The 19,223-nt window shown below is 55.3% G+C and overlaps 1 protein-coding gene across 4 annotated transcripts; it reads left to right on the top strand.

The window, feature by feature from the left end:
• The first annotated feature begins 341 nt into the window (after positions 1-341).
• CHRM1 (cholinergic receptor muscarinic 1) lies at positions 342-13,059 on the top strand. Of its 4 annotated transcripts, none has more exons than XM_044259499.1 (4): positions 342-411; positions 1,246-1,356; positions 1,808-1,900; positions 11,013-13,059. In XM_044259499.1, exon 4 carries the CDS (start codon positions 11,089-11,091, stop codon positions 12,469-12,471), a length of 1,383 nt encoding a protein of 460 aa, XP_044115434.1. In that variant the 5' UTR covers positions 342-411; positions 1,246-1,356; positions 1,808-1,900; positions 11,013-11,088; the 3' UTR covers positions 12,472-13,059. The 4 variants fall into 4 exon arrangements, with proteins under 4 accessions (XP_044115434.1, XP_044115435.1, XP_044115436.1 ...); XM_044259500.1 differs by having other exon boundaries at positions 371-419; XM_044259501.1 differs by lacking the exons at positions 342-411; positions 1,808-1,900 and having other exon boundaries at positions 787-1,356.
• Positions 13,060-19,223: the final 6,164 nt, after the last annotated feature.

The raw sequence follows: 19,223 nt of genomic DNA, 5'->3' as shown, positions 1-19,223 counted from the left end.
GGGCCACACAGAACCCTGGGCTCTACGCAAAGGGCCCCCAGATTTCTATCTCTGAGGAAACTCAGCACAGAAATCCAAAAGCGCAAGGGGGGTGGGTACTGACCAAGCAGTGGGACTAAGGCAGGTGGGGAATAAGGGCAAGGTTGTCATTTCCCAGGAACACACCTGTGAGCCCTGAGTGGGAGTCAGGGGAGACAGAATTTGACAAGCTGGGAGGAGAGCTGTCTGTCTGCCTGTCTGTCTGTCTTCCAAGTGGAAGGTGGGGGTGGAGCAGGCAGGGAGGTGGAGGCAGGGAGGGAGAATTAGCAAGTTCCACAGTTGGGCAACACTCAGACACACACCGAATACAGATACACGTGTACACACACGTCCTGGTTCCAGACCAACGAGGCGACACCTGCATTTACACAGGTTGCACGGTATTTGGGGACATTCGCGTGGGGGGGACACTCAGCAGCACGTGTAGGGAGCACACGCCCCCCCCACTCCTCCCTTCCAACCAGACCCCTGTATAGCCTCACACCCGGGCTCTGCAGCGGGGACGGACACAAGAGCACGCAGCCCAGCACGCGGACACGTCTGCCCAGCCCCTGGGGCGGGTGCGCCAGCCCTCTGGGTCTGTTCCAAGTTGGAGCCTCTCACGTGAGGCCCAATGTGTCATTTCCAAACAGAAGGAATCTAGCTAGCTCCTTCGCAGCGGGGAGGAAGGGCAGGGTGTGGGGCTGGGTGGGTGGGTGGGCGCGTGGGCATGTGCAGGGCACAGGGCGTGTATGAGGGAAACAAGCATGTGAATGCTAGGCTGTGTGTGTCGGGACATGGTGTGCACCGGTTGGGGGCTCTAAGGGTGGGTGGGGGAAGGAGCCCCGGGGAAACAGTGTGCCTTTGTGAGGGTGTGTGTGTGTGTGTGTGTGTGTGCCGCTGAGTCTGTGTGCAGTGGGTGTGGGTGTTTGTCTCCCTGTATCCGCCTTCTCTCCCGTTCTGGACTTTTAGCCTTCCTGGGCTCATTTTCCCCATGTCCTACCTCCTCCCTCTCCGGGCTCGAATTAGGTGCCCTAGTGGAGGAGGGGGGCATGCTCCAGGACCTAGTCCAACCCCAGACGCTGCCTGAGGCTTCCCTCCAGCTCCCCCTCCCTTCCTTTTCTCCCTTTCCTCCCTCCCTCTCTTTCCTCTCCTCCCTCCCCCCCAAGGCTGGCGTGCCAGGGGGTGGGACATGCCAATCACTGGCTGTGCCTCTCCGGCTGCCAGCACAGGGCGCAGCTCCCCCCGGGAGCCAGGTGTTTGGGTCCCTGGAGACGCCGCCGGCCCCCGGGGAGGCAGTGGGGCTGAGGACCCTACAGACCCTTCTCCAGTCCCATGGTGAGTACATTTGGAAGGGTTCGGGAGGGGCTCCACCGAGATGGGGGCGGGAAGAGCAGGTCCTGGGAGCAAAGCAGAGACGAGGACTAGGAAATGGGGATGAACTCCGAAGAGAGGAGGGGGCCAAGGAGGGGTCTAGAGACCAAGGGGGCTCTGCAGCACTGGACAGTGCCTGTTCCAAACACCCGGTCTCGTGGCTTTGAACAGATACACCCGATGTTTTTCTGGGGTTCAGCTGGCAGAGAAGATGGAGACCCCTCCCCTTAGGAAACTGGACCTGGAGCCCGGAGGGACTAAGCCGCCCCCTAGCAGGCAGAGGACCCAGAATCCCAGAGACAGAGTGGAAAGGGCAGGGGGCCAGAGGGCAGCCTTTGCCACCAGCATCCTGTGGGAGGTTGCCCCCCCCAGCATCGGGGTGCCCGTCCCAGAACCTCCTCCTCTTTTCCCTCAGGGAACCCTGACTCCCACCACCCCCATCCACCTTCAGCCCCCCCAAGATGGACTGAACCAGGTTGCTGGCCAGACGGACAAGCTGGATGCCAAGGTGGGTGTTAGGCCAGAAGCCAGCAGGGGACCAGGCCAAGAGCCCCAGGGCTCTCCGGGAACAAATGGACACATGGAAGGCCACACCAGTCAGGGTACGTGGCCCTGACGTGTGCAAGGGCCCAGAGAGCGCTCCCTATGTCCACAGTATCTTGGGCTCCCCCAGAGTAGGTCTCAGTCCTGTAGCCTCTTAATGCATCAGTACTAATGGGCACCCATGCAGGGACCCATCCCAGGAGCCCCCAGACCCCACGATGTAGGGAGGGAGGGGCTGGAGGCCACCAGCTCTGATTCTGCAGATTCGCCAGCTCCCGGGCCGGCAGCTGGGAAGGGGGTGGTCAGCTCGCATTGGGTCATTCAGACAAGTGCTGCTAAGGGGTTCTCGGTGCTAGCAAGAGGGGCTCACCTCTTGCCACAAAACAGACCTACAGCTCCACCCAGGCTGACCCAACCACCACCAGTCACTCACCCCCCTCTCCCAACTGGCCGGAAGGAGTCAGATTGTCTCCTGTAGCCGGACAGTCTCCTATCCCTGGGTAATCAGCTGCTCACTGAACTGTCAGATAAGAGTTAGTTCTCTGCCCCCTGACCTTAGCCACTGGGCAAGCCATGATCGCTGCTGTGATACAGAACGCAGGGAGGGGAGGGGATGGTGAAGCAGGGCTGTGGAAGATGTGACTCTTGTCTCCCGGGCTGGGGCCTGGAGGTCTGAGAACTAGATCCCCAAGGGCAAAGAGGCGTCCGGAGTGTCAAGAAGGGATTAGGCAGAGGTCACATCAGCCCTAAAAAGGAACCTCTTCATCGAACAGATGAAGAGACTGAGGCTGAGGAAGGAGAAGGGACAAGCTCATGGTCCCAGAAGGGACATCGAGGGTTCCTCCTGGGCTGGGACCCCATTCCCCTCACCCTCAGGGCAACGCTGCGCCCCCACCTCCCCGAGAAAGATGACGGGGTGAGGGGAGCAGCAAGCCTTGGGAGGCAGGAGCTTGGGCTCCGGAGGGGAGGGCGGGCAGGGAGAGGTGGGTGACTATCTTGCTGGGTTTCTGCTCTGCTGTGATGCCATGGTGATGCCTAGAAGGATGGGGGAGGGAGGGAGAGAGAAGAAAGGAAATGGGGAGGAGAATTCAAGGATGGAAGAACAGGGGGCAAGTGGAGAGGTGGATGAGGGGCGGAGCTCTGATGATGCCACCTGGCGGAGTGAGGTCTAGGGCCCAGCCTGCCGACTGCCTGGCTCTGGCATGGTTTGGCTCAAGTCGGGGAACTGGTTAAAGTCCATCAGCGTGAGTGTGTTTGGCAGTGGTTCTAGGGCTGACGCTCCTCTTCCGGCTCAGCAGCACACTTACGAGCCTTTGACTGATGGCTCCTGCTCTCCCCAGGGCTAGTTGGCATTCCCAGTGGTGACTGTTGAGCCTGAAAATGTGGTAAATTGCATGTGTTTGCCCCCTCCTTGCCAAGGCCAGGCATTGGAGGTAGGAGTTTTGTGCACCTTTAATGGGTCAAGAGCTACTTTTAGAGAAAAGTTAACCCAGGGGGAGAAAGCCGCCTGTGACAGGCTGGCTTCTGGATGAAGGGCCCAGCAGAAGGGACCCATCAGAAGACCCGGCCAGAAGAGTGCCCCCCTCCCTGCACATGTGAAACCCCAGAAGCCCAGCCGCACGGACCCTACCTTGTATCTCCCTCTCCCCAGTACTGCTCATTCTCTCCAGTCAGGGCTCCACCAGCTTCCAGGCCCAGAATCACAAGATGGCTTCGCTCCTCCCTCCTGAGTCTCTTCCCCAGCAACCCCTCACTCTCCCTCTCCCCTTCTCCACCACTTGACCAGTGGTAAGATTCAGGAACCCCAGTGTTCAGGAATCCCTCTCCCCAGCAATCGCTCCTGGCCTCCCCCTTCCTCTTGCCAGCCAGATCCCCAGCCCCTGGGGATCCATCCAAGGCTCTGGCGGTCAGTAGTCTGGCCTGCTGTTCTAGAGGCTCTGACCTCATCCCTTAACCCTTTAAGCCCAGGCTGACTTTTTCCTTCCCCAGCACTGACAGGCCCCCTCCCACACCCGCGCCTGTCCTATCACGGTGCTCAGCTTCCCGGCAGCAGGTGAGTCAGGAGGTTCCTTGGTCCATTGAACAGGTGAGGATGCTCTTGGCCATTTCTCTCCTGTGCTCTCAAGCCAGACAGGGCCTCACCCAGGAGACAGGGACCCGGCAGGTGAGGGTAAGCAACAGCCAGAAGGAGTAGGGGGCATGCTCCCGAGCCTGAGATGAAACAGGAGGACCCCACGTACAAACTCACTTACTTGTTCCACAAAATATTTATGGAGAAACTACGTGTGCCAAGCACTGGGATAAAGCAGCGAATGAGGGTAGACGCAGCCCCTACCCTGCTTCTCAGAGAGCTATGGCTAGACCTCCCCCTTCCATAGCGCTGTCATCACACATCATGCAGATCGACAACAGACACTGTCACACACACACACGCACACACACGCGCGCACACACACACACACACACACACACACACACACAAACCCAGGCCAGATTCTAAAGGAAGGACTGGTTCTTCATTGACTCAAACCTCAAACTCTGGGTTGGCCAAGTCAGCCAAGGTGAGCGAGGAGGCTGGGGAGCCCGCCATTCCCACAAGAGCAGTTCAGAGTAAGCAGGGGTCCAAGAGGTCTACATCCTGGTTGCCTTAAAGAGTTAAGGTCCTTACGGCCTCAAAACCTGTGTCACCCCTTTTGCAAATTGAGGACAATAAAGCCTGTTTCACAATGAGTTGTAGCAGGTCAATTAAATCATAACTAGAAAGCTTAGAGCTGGGTCTGATATATGGTAAACAATCAGTGAATGTCAGTTGTTATGATAATATTAATAATATTATTAAAAGCTCCAACAGCCTTCATCAGGAGGCCACAGTCCTGAGCAGAAAAGCGCCTCCTGCTTCCTCGCCTCCTTCTGGTACCCCAGACGTGACACCCACAGAAGAGAGACTCACCCCCACCATTTTTTTTTAAGATGTTATTTATTTTTTTGACAGAGAGAGACACAGCGAGAGAGGGAACGCAAGCAGAGGGAGTGGGAGAGGGAGGAGCAGGCTTCCCGCTGAGCAGAGAGCCCGATGCTGGGCTGGATCCCAGGACCCTGGGACCATGACCTGAGCCGAAGGCAGCTGCTCAATGACTGAGCCACCCAGGCGCCCCACCAGCACCCCACCACCATTTCTTATTCCCGCTCAGCAATGCACACATCCTCACACACCATCAGCCTACAGAAGGATTACCAGGTTGAGACAGTGACTTGCCCAAGGTCACACCACAGGGACCAGAGCAGGCCCCTGGGAATGTTCTCTGGAGCAAATCACTGTCTGAAAGAGGTGTGGGGGGCGGCCTCTGCTTCTGACTGGGGAGGAAAGACAGAGTTATTGACGACTCTGTCCTTGGGCAGTAGCCCAAGAGCTCAGAAGATCCAGGCAGTGGAAGAATCGGGGTTCAGTTCCCCAGAACCACTACCCTCCTCTTTGCCCCCGTTCTCCTGGGAGGCCTTAGTCCCTCCAGCTCCTAGGTGGGGTATAGAGGAGTTGGCCAAGCGGGAAGAACGCAGGCCTCGGAGCAGCCCCGGGGCCGAATCCTAGGTCCTCCACTTCTCACCACTGTGAGACCATCGGCAAGTCAAGTCGAACTTCAGTGTCTTCGTCTGTGAAATAGAGATAAGACCCCCCCTGGGGTGCCCCATGGAGTACAGGAAATGATAGCGTACATCAAGTGTCTGGCACTCAGGACGTGATTCATGATGGTGGTTATCACCGTGGCTGTTAAAATGAATGAGCGGGGAACGCCTGGGTGGCTCAGTCGGTTAAGCCACTGCCTTCGGCTTAGGTCACGATCCCAGCGTCCTGGGATCGAGTCCCGCATCGGGCTCCTTGATCGGCAGGGAACCTGCTTCTCTCCCTGCCTCTGCCTGCCTCTCTGCCTACCTGTGTGTGCGCTCTCTCTCTCTGATAAATAAATAAATAAATTTTTAAAATATGTTTAAAAGAAAAATGAGTTAGTGGGAGGGATTTCTAGCCCTTAAGGAGGGGGACTGCCTCCAAGGACCACTTCTCAGAGATCCTCCATTCCGAAAGCCCTTTTAAAACTCATCAAAGCTGGGGCACCGGGGTGGCTCAGCCAGTCAAGTGTCTGCTTTCGGCTCAGGTCACCATCTCGGGGGTCCTGGGATGGAACCCCGCATTGGGCTCCCTGCTCAGCAGGGAGTCTGCGCCTCCTTCTCCCTCTGCTCCTCTCCCTGCTTGTTCTCTCTCTCTCTTTCTCAAATAAATGAGTAAATAATCCTTAAATATATATATGTAATGATAATAAATAAAAACACATTTTTAAAAAGAAAAGAAAGAAAGAAGAAAAAAACAAATGAGGAATCTAGGACTGGAGCGGGGCTGTGCCGGGGTATGGACAGCAAGAGGGGGCTGGGCTGTGGGTGGGACTGAGGAGCCAGAAATAAGTCCAGAGACGTGCTTTGGATGCCGTGAACCCCAGCCGCTGGTAGATACAGGGTGGCCGGGGAAGGACAGGTTAAACGGTTGCTGAGGATCACACCGCTAGGAAGAGACAGTTTTGAGGAAGGACACACAAAAACTCACTAATCGAGATAAATAATATTGTAATGTTACGTTTTTAAAAATCAACTTACCAAAAAAAAAAAAAATCAGACAGCAACTAGACAGCCCATAGGCGGGCCGTCTGTTTTTATAAATAAAGTTTCATTGAAACCAGGGCCAAGATCAGGGTGAGTCATGGGTGATCAGATGATCAGATGGTTTGTGCAAGTGCTAGATTGGACCCTGCCTTTCTTTAAAATTTTATTCATGATGGATGGTTATGCATCAGCTCCCTTTTTTTTTTTTTAAGGTACTCTCTACACCCAACGTGGGGCTCGAACCCACGACCCCGAGATCCAGAGTCATCGAGCCAGCCAGGCGCCCCATCAACTTTTTAAATATTGCATTAAAATATCCACTTTCTTGAACTCTGAGTTTGGGGGCACCTCTGATTTTACACCTGAGGCAAAACTGTCTCCCTCACCCCCCAGCCCCAAGCCTAGCCCAGTGGTGGTGTGGGACCAGACAGATGGGAGGCCTTGACGCAGCGCTGATGGCCACACCACGCCCCGGCAGACAGGACGCCTCAGCAGCTGCTTCGGGTGCGGCCTCTGAGGTCAGCAAGTTCATCTTGTCTGACTCTGACTTAGTCTTTTCCCATCTTGACCCAGGGAACTACGGGGGCCTCCAGAGCCTCCCCAAAGCACCGGAGGTTGAGGGTTTGGGAAAGGGAGCCGGCTCCTTTGGAGATACACCATGCCTTCTTCCCCCTTTTCTCTGGGCCTCAGTTGCTCCATCTGTGCAATGGGCACTAAACAGCACTGAGTTCAGATCAGAGGGGCAGGTGGAGGGCAACAGTGTCACGGCTGCTGACATCCACCAGTACCTCCCCAGGGAAAGCCTCCATGGGCATAGTCCCATGCCAGCCTCCAGCCCAGCACCTGACTTTGGTTACGGGAAGAGAATGCAACAAAATTCAGTAAGCAAGGGGCACCTGGGTGGCTCAGTGGGTTAAAGCCTCTGCCTTCGGCTCAGGTCATGATCTCAGGGTCCCACGATGGAGCCCCACATCAGGCTCTCTGCTCAGCGGGGAGCCTGCTTCCTCCTCTCTCCCTGCCTGCCTCTCTGCCTACTTGTGATCTCTGTCTGTCAAATAAGTAAATAAAATCTTTAATAAAAAAAAATTCAGTAAGCAAGACAAATAATATTTCAGCATAATATTTTTGAAATTCAAATTGGCGGGGCAGCTGGCTGGCTCAATCAGAAGGGCACACAACTCTTGATATCAGGGTCATGAGTTCAAGCCCCACACTGGGTGTAGAGATTACTAAAAAAAAAAAAAAAAATACAATTTAAGAGATAAAATTCCAAGGGCACCTGGGTGGCTCAGTCATTAGGCATCTGCCTTCAGCTCAGGTCGGAATCCCAGGGTCCTGGGATCAGCCCTACATCGGGTTCCCTGCTCTGTGGGGAGTCTGCTTCTCCCTCTCCCACTCCCCCTGCTTATGCCCCCTCTCTCGCTGTCTCTCTCTCTGTCAAATAAATAAATAACATTTTTTTTTAAAGAAAAGACAGATAAAATTCTAATTGGCAAACTATGATAGCCTCCAAGCCAGCCATCGGTTTTTATAAATACAGTTTCGGTGGAACGAAGTGCTTGGGCTCAGATCTTGGTTCCTACCTTACCTGCCTGATCTTGCTTTTCCCAACCTCGGTTTTTCACCTGGGAAATGGAGAGAAGAGCGACCCCTAGGTCACGTGCTTCCCCGTTAAGATTAAATGCAGTAACGCACAAAAGTGCTTTCAGCAGCGACTGCCACTCAGGGAACACTGAATAGTAACAATGATCATTATCGTTGGCAGTTGCTATTGTCATAGTATTCGAAATTTCTTTTAAGTTTATTTAAGTAATCGCTACACCCCAACGTGGGGCTTGAACTCATGACCCCAAGATCAAGAGTCACATGTTCCACCGACTGAGCCAGCCAGGCACCCCAAGAAATTTTTAATCAAAGGAGCAGACACTTGGGGTGCCTGGGTAGCTCAGTCAGTGAAACCCACTCAGCCGACTCTTGATTTCGTCTCAGGTCACGATCCCAAATTCCTGGGATGGAGCCCCATGTTGGTCCCTGCTCATCGGGGAGTCTGCTTCTTCCTCTCCCTCTGCCCCTTCCCTCCTTCCCTCTCTCCCTCTCTCTGTCTCAAATGCATAAATCTTTTTTTTAAGATCTTATTTATTTATTTGACAGACAGAGATCACAAGCAGGCAGAGAGGCAGGCAGAGAGAGAGGGAAACAGGCCTCCCCGCTGAGCAGAGAGCCCGATATGGGGCTCGATCCCAGGACCCCGGGATCATGACCTGAGCCGAAGGTAGAGGCTTTAACCCACTGAGCCACCCAGGCGCCCCTCAAATACATAAATCTTTAAAAAAAAAAAAGAAAAGAAAAGAAAAAGGAGCAAACCCTCGTAGGAGGAAGCCCTCACCGGCACACATGCTAAGAATCAACGGGAACCAAGTTCAGGCCTGTGGTGCCAGGCCTGTCCCAGGCACTCTTCATCTATAGACCCACTTCGTCCTCACAACAATTCCTTGATTTATTTGCCAGGGACTAGTGTCATTCCTGTTTTCCAGCTGAGGAAACTGAGGCACCCAGCAATGACACCGCCAGCAGCGATCCCATACCCTGGAAATGGTACAGCCTGGGTCCCAGCGGAGCCAGTGTGGCTCAGGCTGTCCAGGCCCTTCCACCATGACGTGCTGTGTCCTCCTGACGTGCAAACGGCCCAAGACGCACAAGCATACGCTGACAGCGACGGTCCTTCTCGCTCCTTCTGTCACACTCCCGACTGCCATCCTGAGAGTCCCTCTCACGCCCCGACCCCGTGACCGGTGGAGATGACCTCAGCCACACACCCTCGGTCACAGGCTGTCCCAGCCGCCTGTCATGCCCTGACCTCCTCACAGGCACACAGCGCGCTCATCTCTCTGTCACAGACCAGTTCCTGAGGAACACCAGAGCCCGGTGCCCGATGTCTCTCCCTTGGAATATTTCCAATGATACAACCCCTGAAACCATAGCGGCAGGTGGGAGGAGACCCCAGTCTTCCAAGGACAGACGGATGCCTGAGGCCCAGGACAGGAAGGGACCTGCCAGAGCAACAGCAAAATGGTGGCTGAGCGGTGGGGTTCTCCGGCTAAGGTTGCTAAGAGACCCGGCTTTTCCCTTTACCCACCTTTAGTCCTTTAGTGCCTGGGCTGGACTCCAGTTTCAAGAAAAATGTGGTGGAATCTTCCTTTTCCCCTTGCTGCCCCTCACTCAGCTTGGACCCAGGAAGAGAGTGGGGAGACAGAAGGGGGCTCCCACACCTCATCAGGGGCCAGATCCCTGCCGGGAGCTGAGGCCCTCAGTTTCCCCACCAATAGCGCCCCACTACCGCTGCCTGCATTCACTCCAGACTCTTTTTTATTTTTTGTTAAGATTTTGTTTCTTTGTCAGTGAAAGAGAGAGCACAAGCAGGCAGAGCGGCAGGCAGAGGGAGAGGCACGTTCCCCACTGAGCAGGGAACCCAACTCAGGACTCAATCCCAGGACCCTGGGATCATAACCTGAGCCAAAGACAGATGCTTAACCGACTGGGCCACCCAGGAGCCTCTCCCTCCAGACTTTCTACCTCCAGACAAGCATTTAGACCCAGAGCAACTTACCCGGCTGCCCTCCGAGAGGGGCTGATCCAGCTCCAGACTCTGCCTTCCTCCTCTCTCATCCTCTCTATCTCTGTGTCACACACAGACACACATGCGCGTGCTCTCACACATACACCCAGGGAAACATGCAGACGCGGCAGCATAACCTCCCCCTTATCTTCTCTAGAGCCTTGCCCCGGCCTTCCCGTCTCGCCTTATTTGATGGAAGAATCCTGCTGGAGCTCCACATGCTCAAAGTAAAAGAGAGACGTGGGTTCTAACCATACTCCCCTCCTCTGTCGCTGTGGCCTGCTCTAGTGGCCGCTTGGAGCCACGGCTGCCTCGGGGAAATGGGGAGTCTAAGAGACCTTCCTCCTAGAGATGTTCGACAGTTAAATTAGGTAATTCAGTTAAGTGCTTAGTCCTATGTCTGGCATGTAGTAACTACCTAGTAAATGAGAGCTCTAATAAAATTGAGTGAAGTGCTTTGAAAATTTGGCAGTGTTGTATACAAAGCCAGTCTCCCGACTCCTGCCACAGGAGTGAAGCAAGACAGGAATTAGTAGCAATTTCCCAATGAGAAAATTGAGGCTGGGAGTCTGAACGGTGAAGCCAGAAGGAGGATTCCATCTCTGGATTCCAAATCCCCACCCCCCAGGGCTGCTGGCACATCCGTTCACGGCTGGGAAAGTGCCTTATGAATGACTGCGAGTGGCCACGGGTGAGAAGCGATGACGTCTCGCCTAAGGGTCCAAGAAGGCAGAGGCCGTGTCCCCAGCACCTTCCACCCCAAGCTATCAGAGACGAGCAGCAATCCAACCAAGCTCGTGTCCTCTTATTCCAGGTGATGACCTCCCCCTGAGGAAGCCCTGTACCGCGACTAGAGGAAGGGGCTGCCCCCCCCACCCCAGCCCACCACCATGAATACCTCGGCCCCACCCGCCGTCAGCCCCAACATCACCGTCCTGGCACCGGGAAAAGGACCCTGGCAAGTGGCCTTCATTGGGATCACCACAGGCCTCCTGTCCCTGGCCACAGTGACAGGCAACCTGTTGGTACTCATCTCCTTCAAGGTCAACACTGAGCTCAAGACAGTCAACAACTACTTCCTGCTCAGCCTGGCCTGTGCTGACCTCATCATCGGTACCTTCTCCATGAACCTCTATACCACGTACCTGCTCATGGGCCACTGGGCTCTGGGCACCCTGGCCTGTGACCTCTGGCTGGCCCTGGACTACGTGGCCAGCAACGCCTCCGTCATGAACCTGCTGCTCATCAGCTTCGACCGCTACTTCTCCGTGACCCGGCCCCTGAGCTATCGAGCCAAGCGCACACCCCGCCGGGCGGCCCTGATGATCGGCCTGGCCTGGCTGGTCTCCTTCATCCTGTGGGCTCCGGCCATCCTGTTCTGGCAGTACCTGGTAGGGGAGCGGACGGTCCTGGCCGGGCAGTGCTACATCCAGTTCCTCTCGCAGCCCATCATCACCTTCGGCACAGCCATGGCCGCCTTCTACCTCCCGGTCACGGTCATGTGCACGCTCTACTGGCGCATCTACCGGGAGACGGAGAACCGGGCCCGGGAGCTGGCGGCCCTGCAGGGCTCCGAGACGCCCGGGAAGGGGGGCGGCAGCAGCAGCAGCTCTGAGCGGTCCCAGCGGGGGACGGAGGGCTCCCCAGAGACCCCTCCGGGCCGCTGCTGCCGCTGCTGCCGGGCGCCCAGGCTGCTGCAGGCCTACAGCTGGAAGGAAGAGGAGGAAGAGGATGAAGGCTCCATGGAGTCCCTCACGTCCTCCGAGGGGGAGGAGCCCGGCTCCGAGGTAGTGATCAAGATGCCCATGGTGGACCCCGAGGCCCAGGCCCCGGCCAAGCAGCCCCCCCGGAGCTCCCCCAACACGGTCAAGAGGCCAACCCGGAAGGGGCGCGAGCGGGCCGGCAAGAGCCAGAAGCCCCGGGGGAAGGAGCAGCTGGCCAAGCGGAAGACCTTCTCGCTGGTCAAGGAGAAGAAGGCGGCCCGGACCCTGAGCGCCATTCTGCTGGCCTTCATCGTCACCTGGACGCCGTACAACATCATGGTGCTGGTGTCCACCTTCTGCAAGAACTGTGTTCCCGAGACCCTGTGGGAGCTGGGCTACTGGCTGTGCTACGTCAACAGCACCATCAACCCCATGTGCTACGCGCTCTGCAACAAAGCCTTCCGGGACACCTTCCGCCTGCTGCTGCTCTGCCGCTGGGACAAGCGTCGCTGGCGCAAGATCCCCAAGCGCCCGGGCTCTGTGCACCGCACCCCCTCCCGCCAGTGCTGAGGGCCCCTAGCCGGTGTCCAGGCCTGCCACCCCAGGCCCTGGGACAGCCCGGCAGGAAGGAAGCAGGCAGGGGCTGCGACCTCAGACCCAGGGCCCTGCTCTGTCCTCACCAGGCTTCCAGGGGGCGGGGGAGAGCCGTAGGTCACCTTCCTGGACAGCCCAGACAGACCCTGCCAGCTTTCCAAACTGTTGCTATTCCCAGGCAGGGAACGAACCTGAACCGGGGGAACTGGTTTTTCTGTTCCCTGCTGGGTGGGAATGGGCTGTCACCAGGAAGAAGGCAGGGGAGAGGAGGATCCAAGCTTTCAGATCCCTTGTTTGCCTTCAGGCAGGAAATCTGTGGGGAGCCAGCAGGCGGGGCCAGGAGTAAATAGGTTCACATTTCAGTCATCCCTGGCCCAGGGGCTGGCCCCATGGGGGGATGGCGGTGGGAGATGGTACCCAGGCCCCACCCCACCCCCGGGCCAACAGCAGGTTGCTGATGCCGACCACTGAGAGGAAAGCTTGGCTCCAAGGCAGCACCCCCTGGCTGGATACTGGGTATCCCCTCCCTCCCTGGGCACAGCCCCCCCACCCCCCTCACCTCCACCCCCCACTCCATCCCACCCCACCCCTGCCTCACCGAAGCTGGGTCCTAGGCACACTTTCCAGGGTTGTCTGAACTCCCTACAGATGTCCCCAGAGTGTCCCCACAGCAAACGTCCAAGCATCAGCAGGACAATGTCACCAGAAGAGACCAGCTTGGCTGCCGTCACACACCAAGTCCCGAGACAGGAGCAGGACCAGGCTCCAGGTGTTCTGACTGTCCCACTCTGTCGTTTCCCTGGGAATGAGGGGCAGGGGTGCCTGCTGTCCAGCCCCACACCCATACACTCTGCCCCAGAGAAACCCTCGGTCCCTCCCTCCCTCCCTCCCTGGCTCACAGCCGCCACCTGATGGATCTGCTCCACGCAGGCCTAGCCAGGTCTCCCGCATGCTGCCTGCGTCCAGCCTGCCCCACACAGGCCTGGCCCAGCCGACGGGTCCTCTCCTGTGAGCTCCCAGTCCAACCCATGCATGGCCTCCCAGCCGCCCTTATCTCCGGACCCAGCCTGGCCCCAGCCCCGATGTTCTTTCCTTTTATTCTCAGCAAGTGCTGAGTCTGTGAATAAAGCCACATACCCAGAGGGCACTCTGGGGCCTTCTTCCCTGTGTTGGATCGTGGGCCTGGGCTTAGGCCAGGGCAGAATGGGACAGACAGGGCCCAAGTACTGTGCAACAGGCCGTCCCGGGAGGGGCAGCACTGAGTGTCTCGATCTCCTGAAACCCACGGGCCCCAGCACTCCAAGGTCCCCGGCTCAGGTGAGTAGGTCGTTCATGGGCGGTAGGGAGGCCAGGTAAAATACATTGCCCTTGCCCGTAGCCCAGCATATGCTCTATCTGCTTTGTCATATGTGGCTGCTCTGGGGGCCTACTAGAACCAGAGAGAGTAAAGGCTCCATTTACAGATGGGGAGACCAGGGCCCGCTGACCCAGGAGGACCATTCAGGGTTAGCCTACAAAGCAACACCCAGCCTTCCAGGGAATTCACAGCCTCCTGACCCGTGGACTAGGGAGAGGGGACACTTGGGGTCCAGGCCAAAGCACTCCATAAAGGGGACCCTCAGGCCAGGTTCTAGGCATCTCATGGGTGAGGGGGCCCTAAAGCTTAAAGCAAAGGAATCTTCGAGAGGTCAGCCCCACAGCACAGAGTAGTGGTTCTCGTTGGGGTCCTCAGGAGCACATTTAGGATCAATGATTTGCTAGAAAAACACACCTAACTCAGGAGAGCTGTTATACTCATGGTTAAAATCTATTACAGTAAAAGAATATAAATTAAAATCAGCAAAGGAGGGGCGCCCGGGTGGCTCAGTCGGTTAAGCATCCCAACTCTTGATTTGTGCTCTGGTCATGATTTCTGGGTTGTGGGACGGAGCCCTGCGCTGGGCTCCACACTGGGCGCGTCTCTGTCCTTCCCCTGCTCTCTCTGTACACTCTGACTCCCCCTCTTTAGGGGAAAAAAAAAAAATCAGCAAAAGCTAATAACACATAGGGCAGAGTCTAAAAGAGACCAGGTGCAAGTTTCCAGTTGTCCTTTCCCAGCAGGAGTCATGGGGTCATTTAAGAAGTCATTTAAGCCTTCCATGTGTGACAACATGCATGAAAGATTACCAACCACAAAGCTTACCTGAGCCTTGGTGTCCAATGTTTCTACTGGAAATTGCTCATGTAAGCCTGGCTGACCCACTTGGCTGGCCTTAGTTACTCAGTGTCCAGCCCCTCCGAGGCTAATCTGATACCACGAGACCCAGGGCCCCCAGGTAAACAAAGACACTCTTATCAGGTGGGATATTCCAAGGGCCTGGGTGATCTCTCAGGACCCTGGACAAGGACCAAACCTTTCTCCACAATGTGCCGGGTTTGGACCACCCAGACCTCCTGAGTTCATCTTAAAGACACCGCCGTCCTGACCAGTAGCATTAGTATCACTCAGGAACTTGTTAGATCTCTAAGTGGGGTCACCCCAGAGGTACTGATCCAGAAACTCTAGGGGTCGAGCGAGCCCAGCCTGTGCTTCAACAAACCCTCTGGGTGTGCTGATGCAGGCTAAAGTTTGAGAAACGCTGGTTAAAGGAATGAGGTCCTGGGTGGGCTGAACTTTTTACAGAGAGGGCATAGAAGGTCACCCCCACACACACAGCAGTCAGGACCCCAGAAAAAGGGAAGCTTCCCACACTATGTCACCTCTAGACGCTGGAGGCACCCATTCCTCACCACTGCTCCCTTGTAGCCCTGAGCCCCCTTTAGGGTTCAATGCCCAGCCCTGTGGCAAAGGCACTGGAAAAGCAGTCTTGGTGGCAGAGAGAGTGAGGAAGCCGAGCAGCAGCCTTAGGAGGAGAGGAGCTCTGGAATCCGGAAGCCAGGAGGGGGAGGTCAGAGCTGGTGTTCACATCAGGAATGGGGCTAGCGGTTCACACTTGTCCCTTGTCGCAAGCGCGAGTCCTACCTTGCCCATGGCCCCCACCAGGCAACCCTAGGCAAGTCTCTTATTTTCAGTCTCCTCAAGGGGAATGAGCTCCTGGCAGAAGAGGGAAGAGGGCTGGAGAGATTAGGAAGAAAGGCCCTCCCAGGCTCTGCGAGCAATGACCAGTGTTACCAGACTTCGAGGCTGTTCCGGACCCACACATTTCCCTACACCTCCAGCCGTGCCTTTACGGAGTCCAGAGGCCCATCCCCCACCCCCGCCTGGGAGGGGGTGTTGTGGGGGGAGAAGCGGGTCTTGCCCAAAGGAGTGTCAGGGGGCAAGCCTGGGTCGGGGAGGACTTGCAGTCCACGAAGGCAGCATCCCAAACATGGAGCCTGGGCCCTGCAAGCCTCTGTAGCAGGAGTCCTTCAAAGCCAGCTGCCAGAAGATGGAGGAAATGGCTTGAGGCTGACAGGAGAAGGTGGCTGGATATGGCGTCAGTCCACCCCAAACATCGCAAACCACCCCCCCACCCCCCACCCCCACCACCCTGCCCTGAAGGTGTCCTCCTTGGCCCTAGGAACAAGGGCTGTTTCCAACGTGAACATGAAATGAGGAAAGAATGAGGCGGCTTTGTGAATGCCACCTCCTGCCCCTACCAAGTTGGAGCGGGCCTAGAGAAGGGGCACCGGGTAGGACTTTGTCGTCCGGGCTGCCCCCTCCCCGCCACCCCGCGGTTCTCACCGTATCACTTGAGCGCCATCTGCGGGCAACCGAGGGAATTGCCCTGCCGAGAATCGGCGCTTAAAACCTGCCAGGGGTTTCTTCCCAGACAGCAGGACCCCAAGGCAAAAGATAGAGTAGATCATTGGCCACCTCGGCAACTGCCCCACATCTCGGCAGGAACCTGAGGCCCCGGAAGGACCAGTTCACTTGGCTACCAGGCTAAACCTGCTGGGGCAAGCCTGACCTCCTGTATGCCGGCTTCACCAGACAAGTAAGAGACGGATGGGGGCGGGAGGGGGGGTTGCTTGGCATGGAGGGACAGCCCACTCCATGTTCTCCCAGTGCCTCCCCCCAGGCTTTTGGAATCATCAGTTTCATTTCTTGGAGCCGGGCTCTGATTGTACAGAACAGACACTGATCCAGCTGGACATTTAGACAGGTACCGCCTACCTTTACAGCACAAAAGCCTTTGGAATGGCAGGTGTCCCACACCAGCCGCAAGCTCCAAAGACTTTGAGGTGATGTCTTTGTTCTTTGCATCTTTAACACACACAAACTGCATAACTCCAGGAATCAGACTATCACACAAAATAAGCCTGAAAACTACCATCACTCTCCCTGCAGGTCCTACAGGTCCCTGTATGCCCCCCCCCGCCCCGTTCTACTCCCCCTCCCGGTGTTCCTGGCCTGGCTAGCAGCACTCAATTCAGAAATCTGTGCATCATCTTGGACTCCTTTTCCTCCTCAATCTTTTCCTCCTCAATCCCCTGTACCAGTTGGTCAGTCCACCTCCTGAACAGTTCCTAAATTTGTCCAGCACTCCCTCTCTGCCCATCACCACCCTAGTGAAAGGGTGCCTGAAATGCTTAAACTACCCGTTAATTCAGGGGTTAACAAACCTTTTCTATAAAGGGCCAGATAGTAAATATTTTAGGGTCTGTGGACCAAGAGGCAAAATTAAGGATATTATGCAGTTACTTACATATTATAGTCCCTGTCACAACTATTCGGTTGTGCCATTGCAGGAAAAAGCAGCCGTAAACAATACCTAAGTGAATGAACATGGCCGTGTTCCAACAAAACTTTATTTAAATTCCACTGAGCTTTGAATTGCATATAATATTCATGTGTCACAAAACCTTATTCTTCCTTTGATTTTTTTTTCCTGGCCATTTAAAAATGCAAAACTCATTCTTAACTTACAATGGGTACAAACCCAGGCCAACCAGCCGTAGTTTGCCAACCCCTGACTTAATTGATCCCATTCCCGTTCATTCCCCACGCTTCAGCCAAGGGGATTTTGCCAAAACATAGATCCGATGCTGCCAATCTTTTGCTAACAACTGGCCAATAGCTTGAGATAAAAATGCAAGGCCATCAGCCTCCAACAGCCTTCCATCCAGGCTCTTCTGTGACCCCCTCATCCCATGAACCCTAGACAGCCCCGGAAATTCCCCTGGTCCTCACACAGGCCCCAAGCCCACTCATTCATGCTTTTCACTCCTTCCAGTTCCTCTGTCTGGAATTTTCTTGCCCCACTAAAAATTCTGTTTTCTTTACACTCTACTCACAAAATTTCTGACACCAAATAGCAGTTTGTTTGGGTTTTTTTTCTTTTTTCCACATCAGCTAATTCTCCAACATCAGCCAGGTGTCCAACAACTAATTCTGATACTATCTACCTGTAGTTAACATCAGATCCCACGGGCTAAGGGCTCAGGGCCACGAGACTTCCCTCTCATTCCCACCAATCTCAAGTAGTGGGTCGTGAGGGGACCCATACTTCTGTCTGATTTGGCTACAAGTTGTGGAATTTCCACAACCCCCTCCTCCGGTTCAATACTTTGCTCAGGGAACTCGGATAAACACATTTACAGGTTATATGATAGAGATGATAAAGGAGAATGGACAGAGGAACAGTGAAGTCCGGAGGGTCCCAAGTCATTACCTTCTGTTCCCATGGAAGTGGGGTGCACCCCCTTCCCAGCACAAGAATGTGTTCACTGACTGGGGACCCCTCGAACCCCATACTGCCGGGATGTTATGGAGGTAAGTGTGATGGATTATTAACTCAACCTCTAGCCCCTCTCTTCTCCCTGGAAGCTGAAATGGGCGCTCAAAGTTCCAAGCTCCTAAGGCCCCTCTCAAAGCTATCCAGGAGCCTAACAAGAGCCATCACATTAGAAAAAAAGACACTCCTATCACCCAGGAAATTCCGAGGGATTTGGGAGCTCTGTGTCAGGAACCAGGATCAGAGTTTATGACAACCATGCGACTGTTGGGATGGAGGGACCCTACAGAGCTCGAGGTGGGTAGGGGGGCTGGTTGCCAGAGGACCCAACCCCTAAAAAGAGGCTTGCAACTTTCAGTCCCACCCATGACCTCGGGGAAGGGAGAAGAGCCGGAGATTTCCTTCCGATCACTACTGGCCGAGGACTTGATCCGTCATGCCTACATGATGGCATCTCCATAAAAACTCCTAAATGACAGAGAACAGGGAGCTTCCAGATCTGCTTACACATCAAGGTGCTGGGAGGGTGGTACGCCCAGAGGGCATGGATGTTCCCTGTGCACCTTCCCTCCCCCGAACCTTGTCCCTTACATCTCTTCTATGTATCGGTTCCTGAGTTGTAACTTTTATAAGAAACTGTTAATGGTAAGGAAAGCACTTTGCTGAGTTGGGTGCATCGTCCTAGAGAATTTTGAAACCCCTGGAGCCCTTTGAATTGTTAGCCCGTTGGTCAGAATTTCCAGGGACAACCTGGCACTTACGACTGGCATCTCAAAGGATGGCAGTCGGGGGGAGTGAGCCCTTAGAACTGTAGAGGGACCCTGGTAGATAGTGCCAGAATTGCATTGAACTGTAGGAGAACTGAATTGAATTGTAGAAGTGGCTGGTGTGAGAAAACACACACACACACACACACATACACACACAATTTGGAGTCGGAAGTTTTGTGAGTAGAGTTCAGATCATCTCCTACGTGAGGAAACTGAGCTAATGGGTTTAGACGGGGGAAAGCCAAGAGGCCATTCCCGAGTG

This window comes from Neovison vison, chromosome 7, assembly GCF_020171115.1.
Source record: "Neovison vison isolate M4711 chromosome 7, ASM_NN_V1, whole genome shotgun sequence".
Classification (NCBI taxonomy): domain Eukaryota; kingdom Metazoa; phylum Chordata; class Mammalia; order Carnivora; family Mustelidae; genus Neogale; species Neogale vison.
The sequence above is the reverse complement of the archived record's forward strand: the minus strand, read 5'-3'. Positions and strand labels throughout refer to the sequence as shown.

Bases quoted from the DNA above. Each gene is read 5' to 3' on its own strand.
- CHRM1 (XM_044259499.1), top strand. From the start codon at position 11,089: ATGAATACCTCGGCCCCACCCGCCGTCAGCCCCAACATCACCGTCCTG.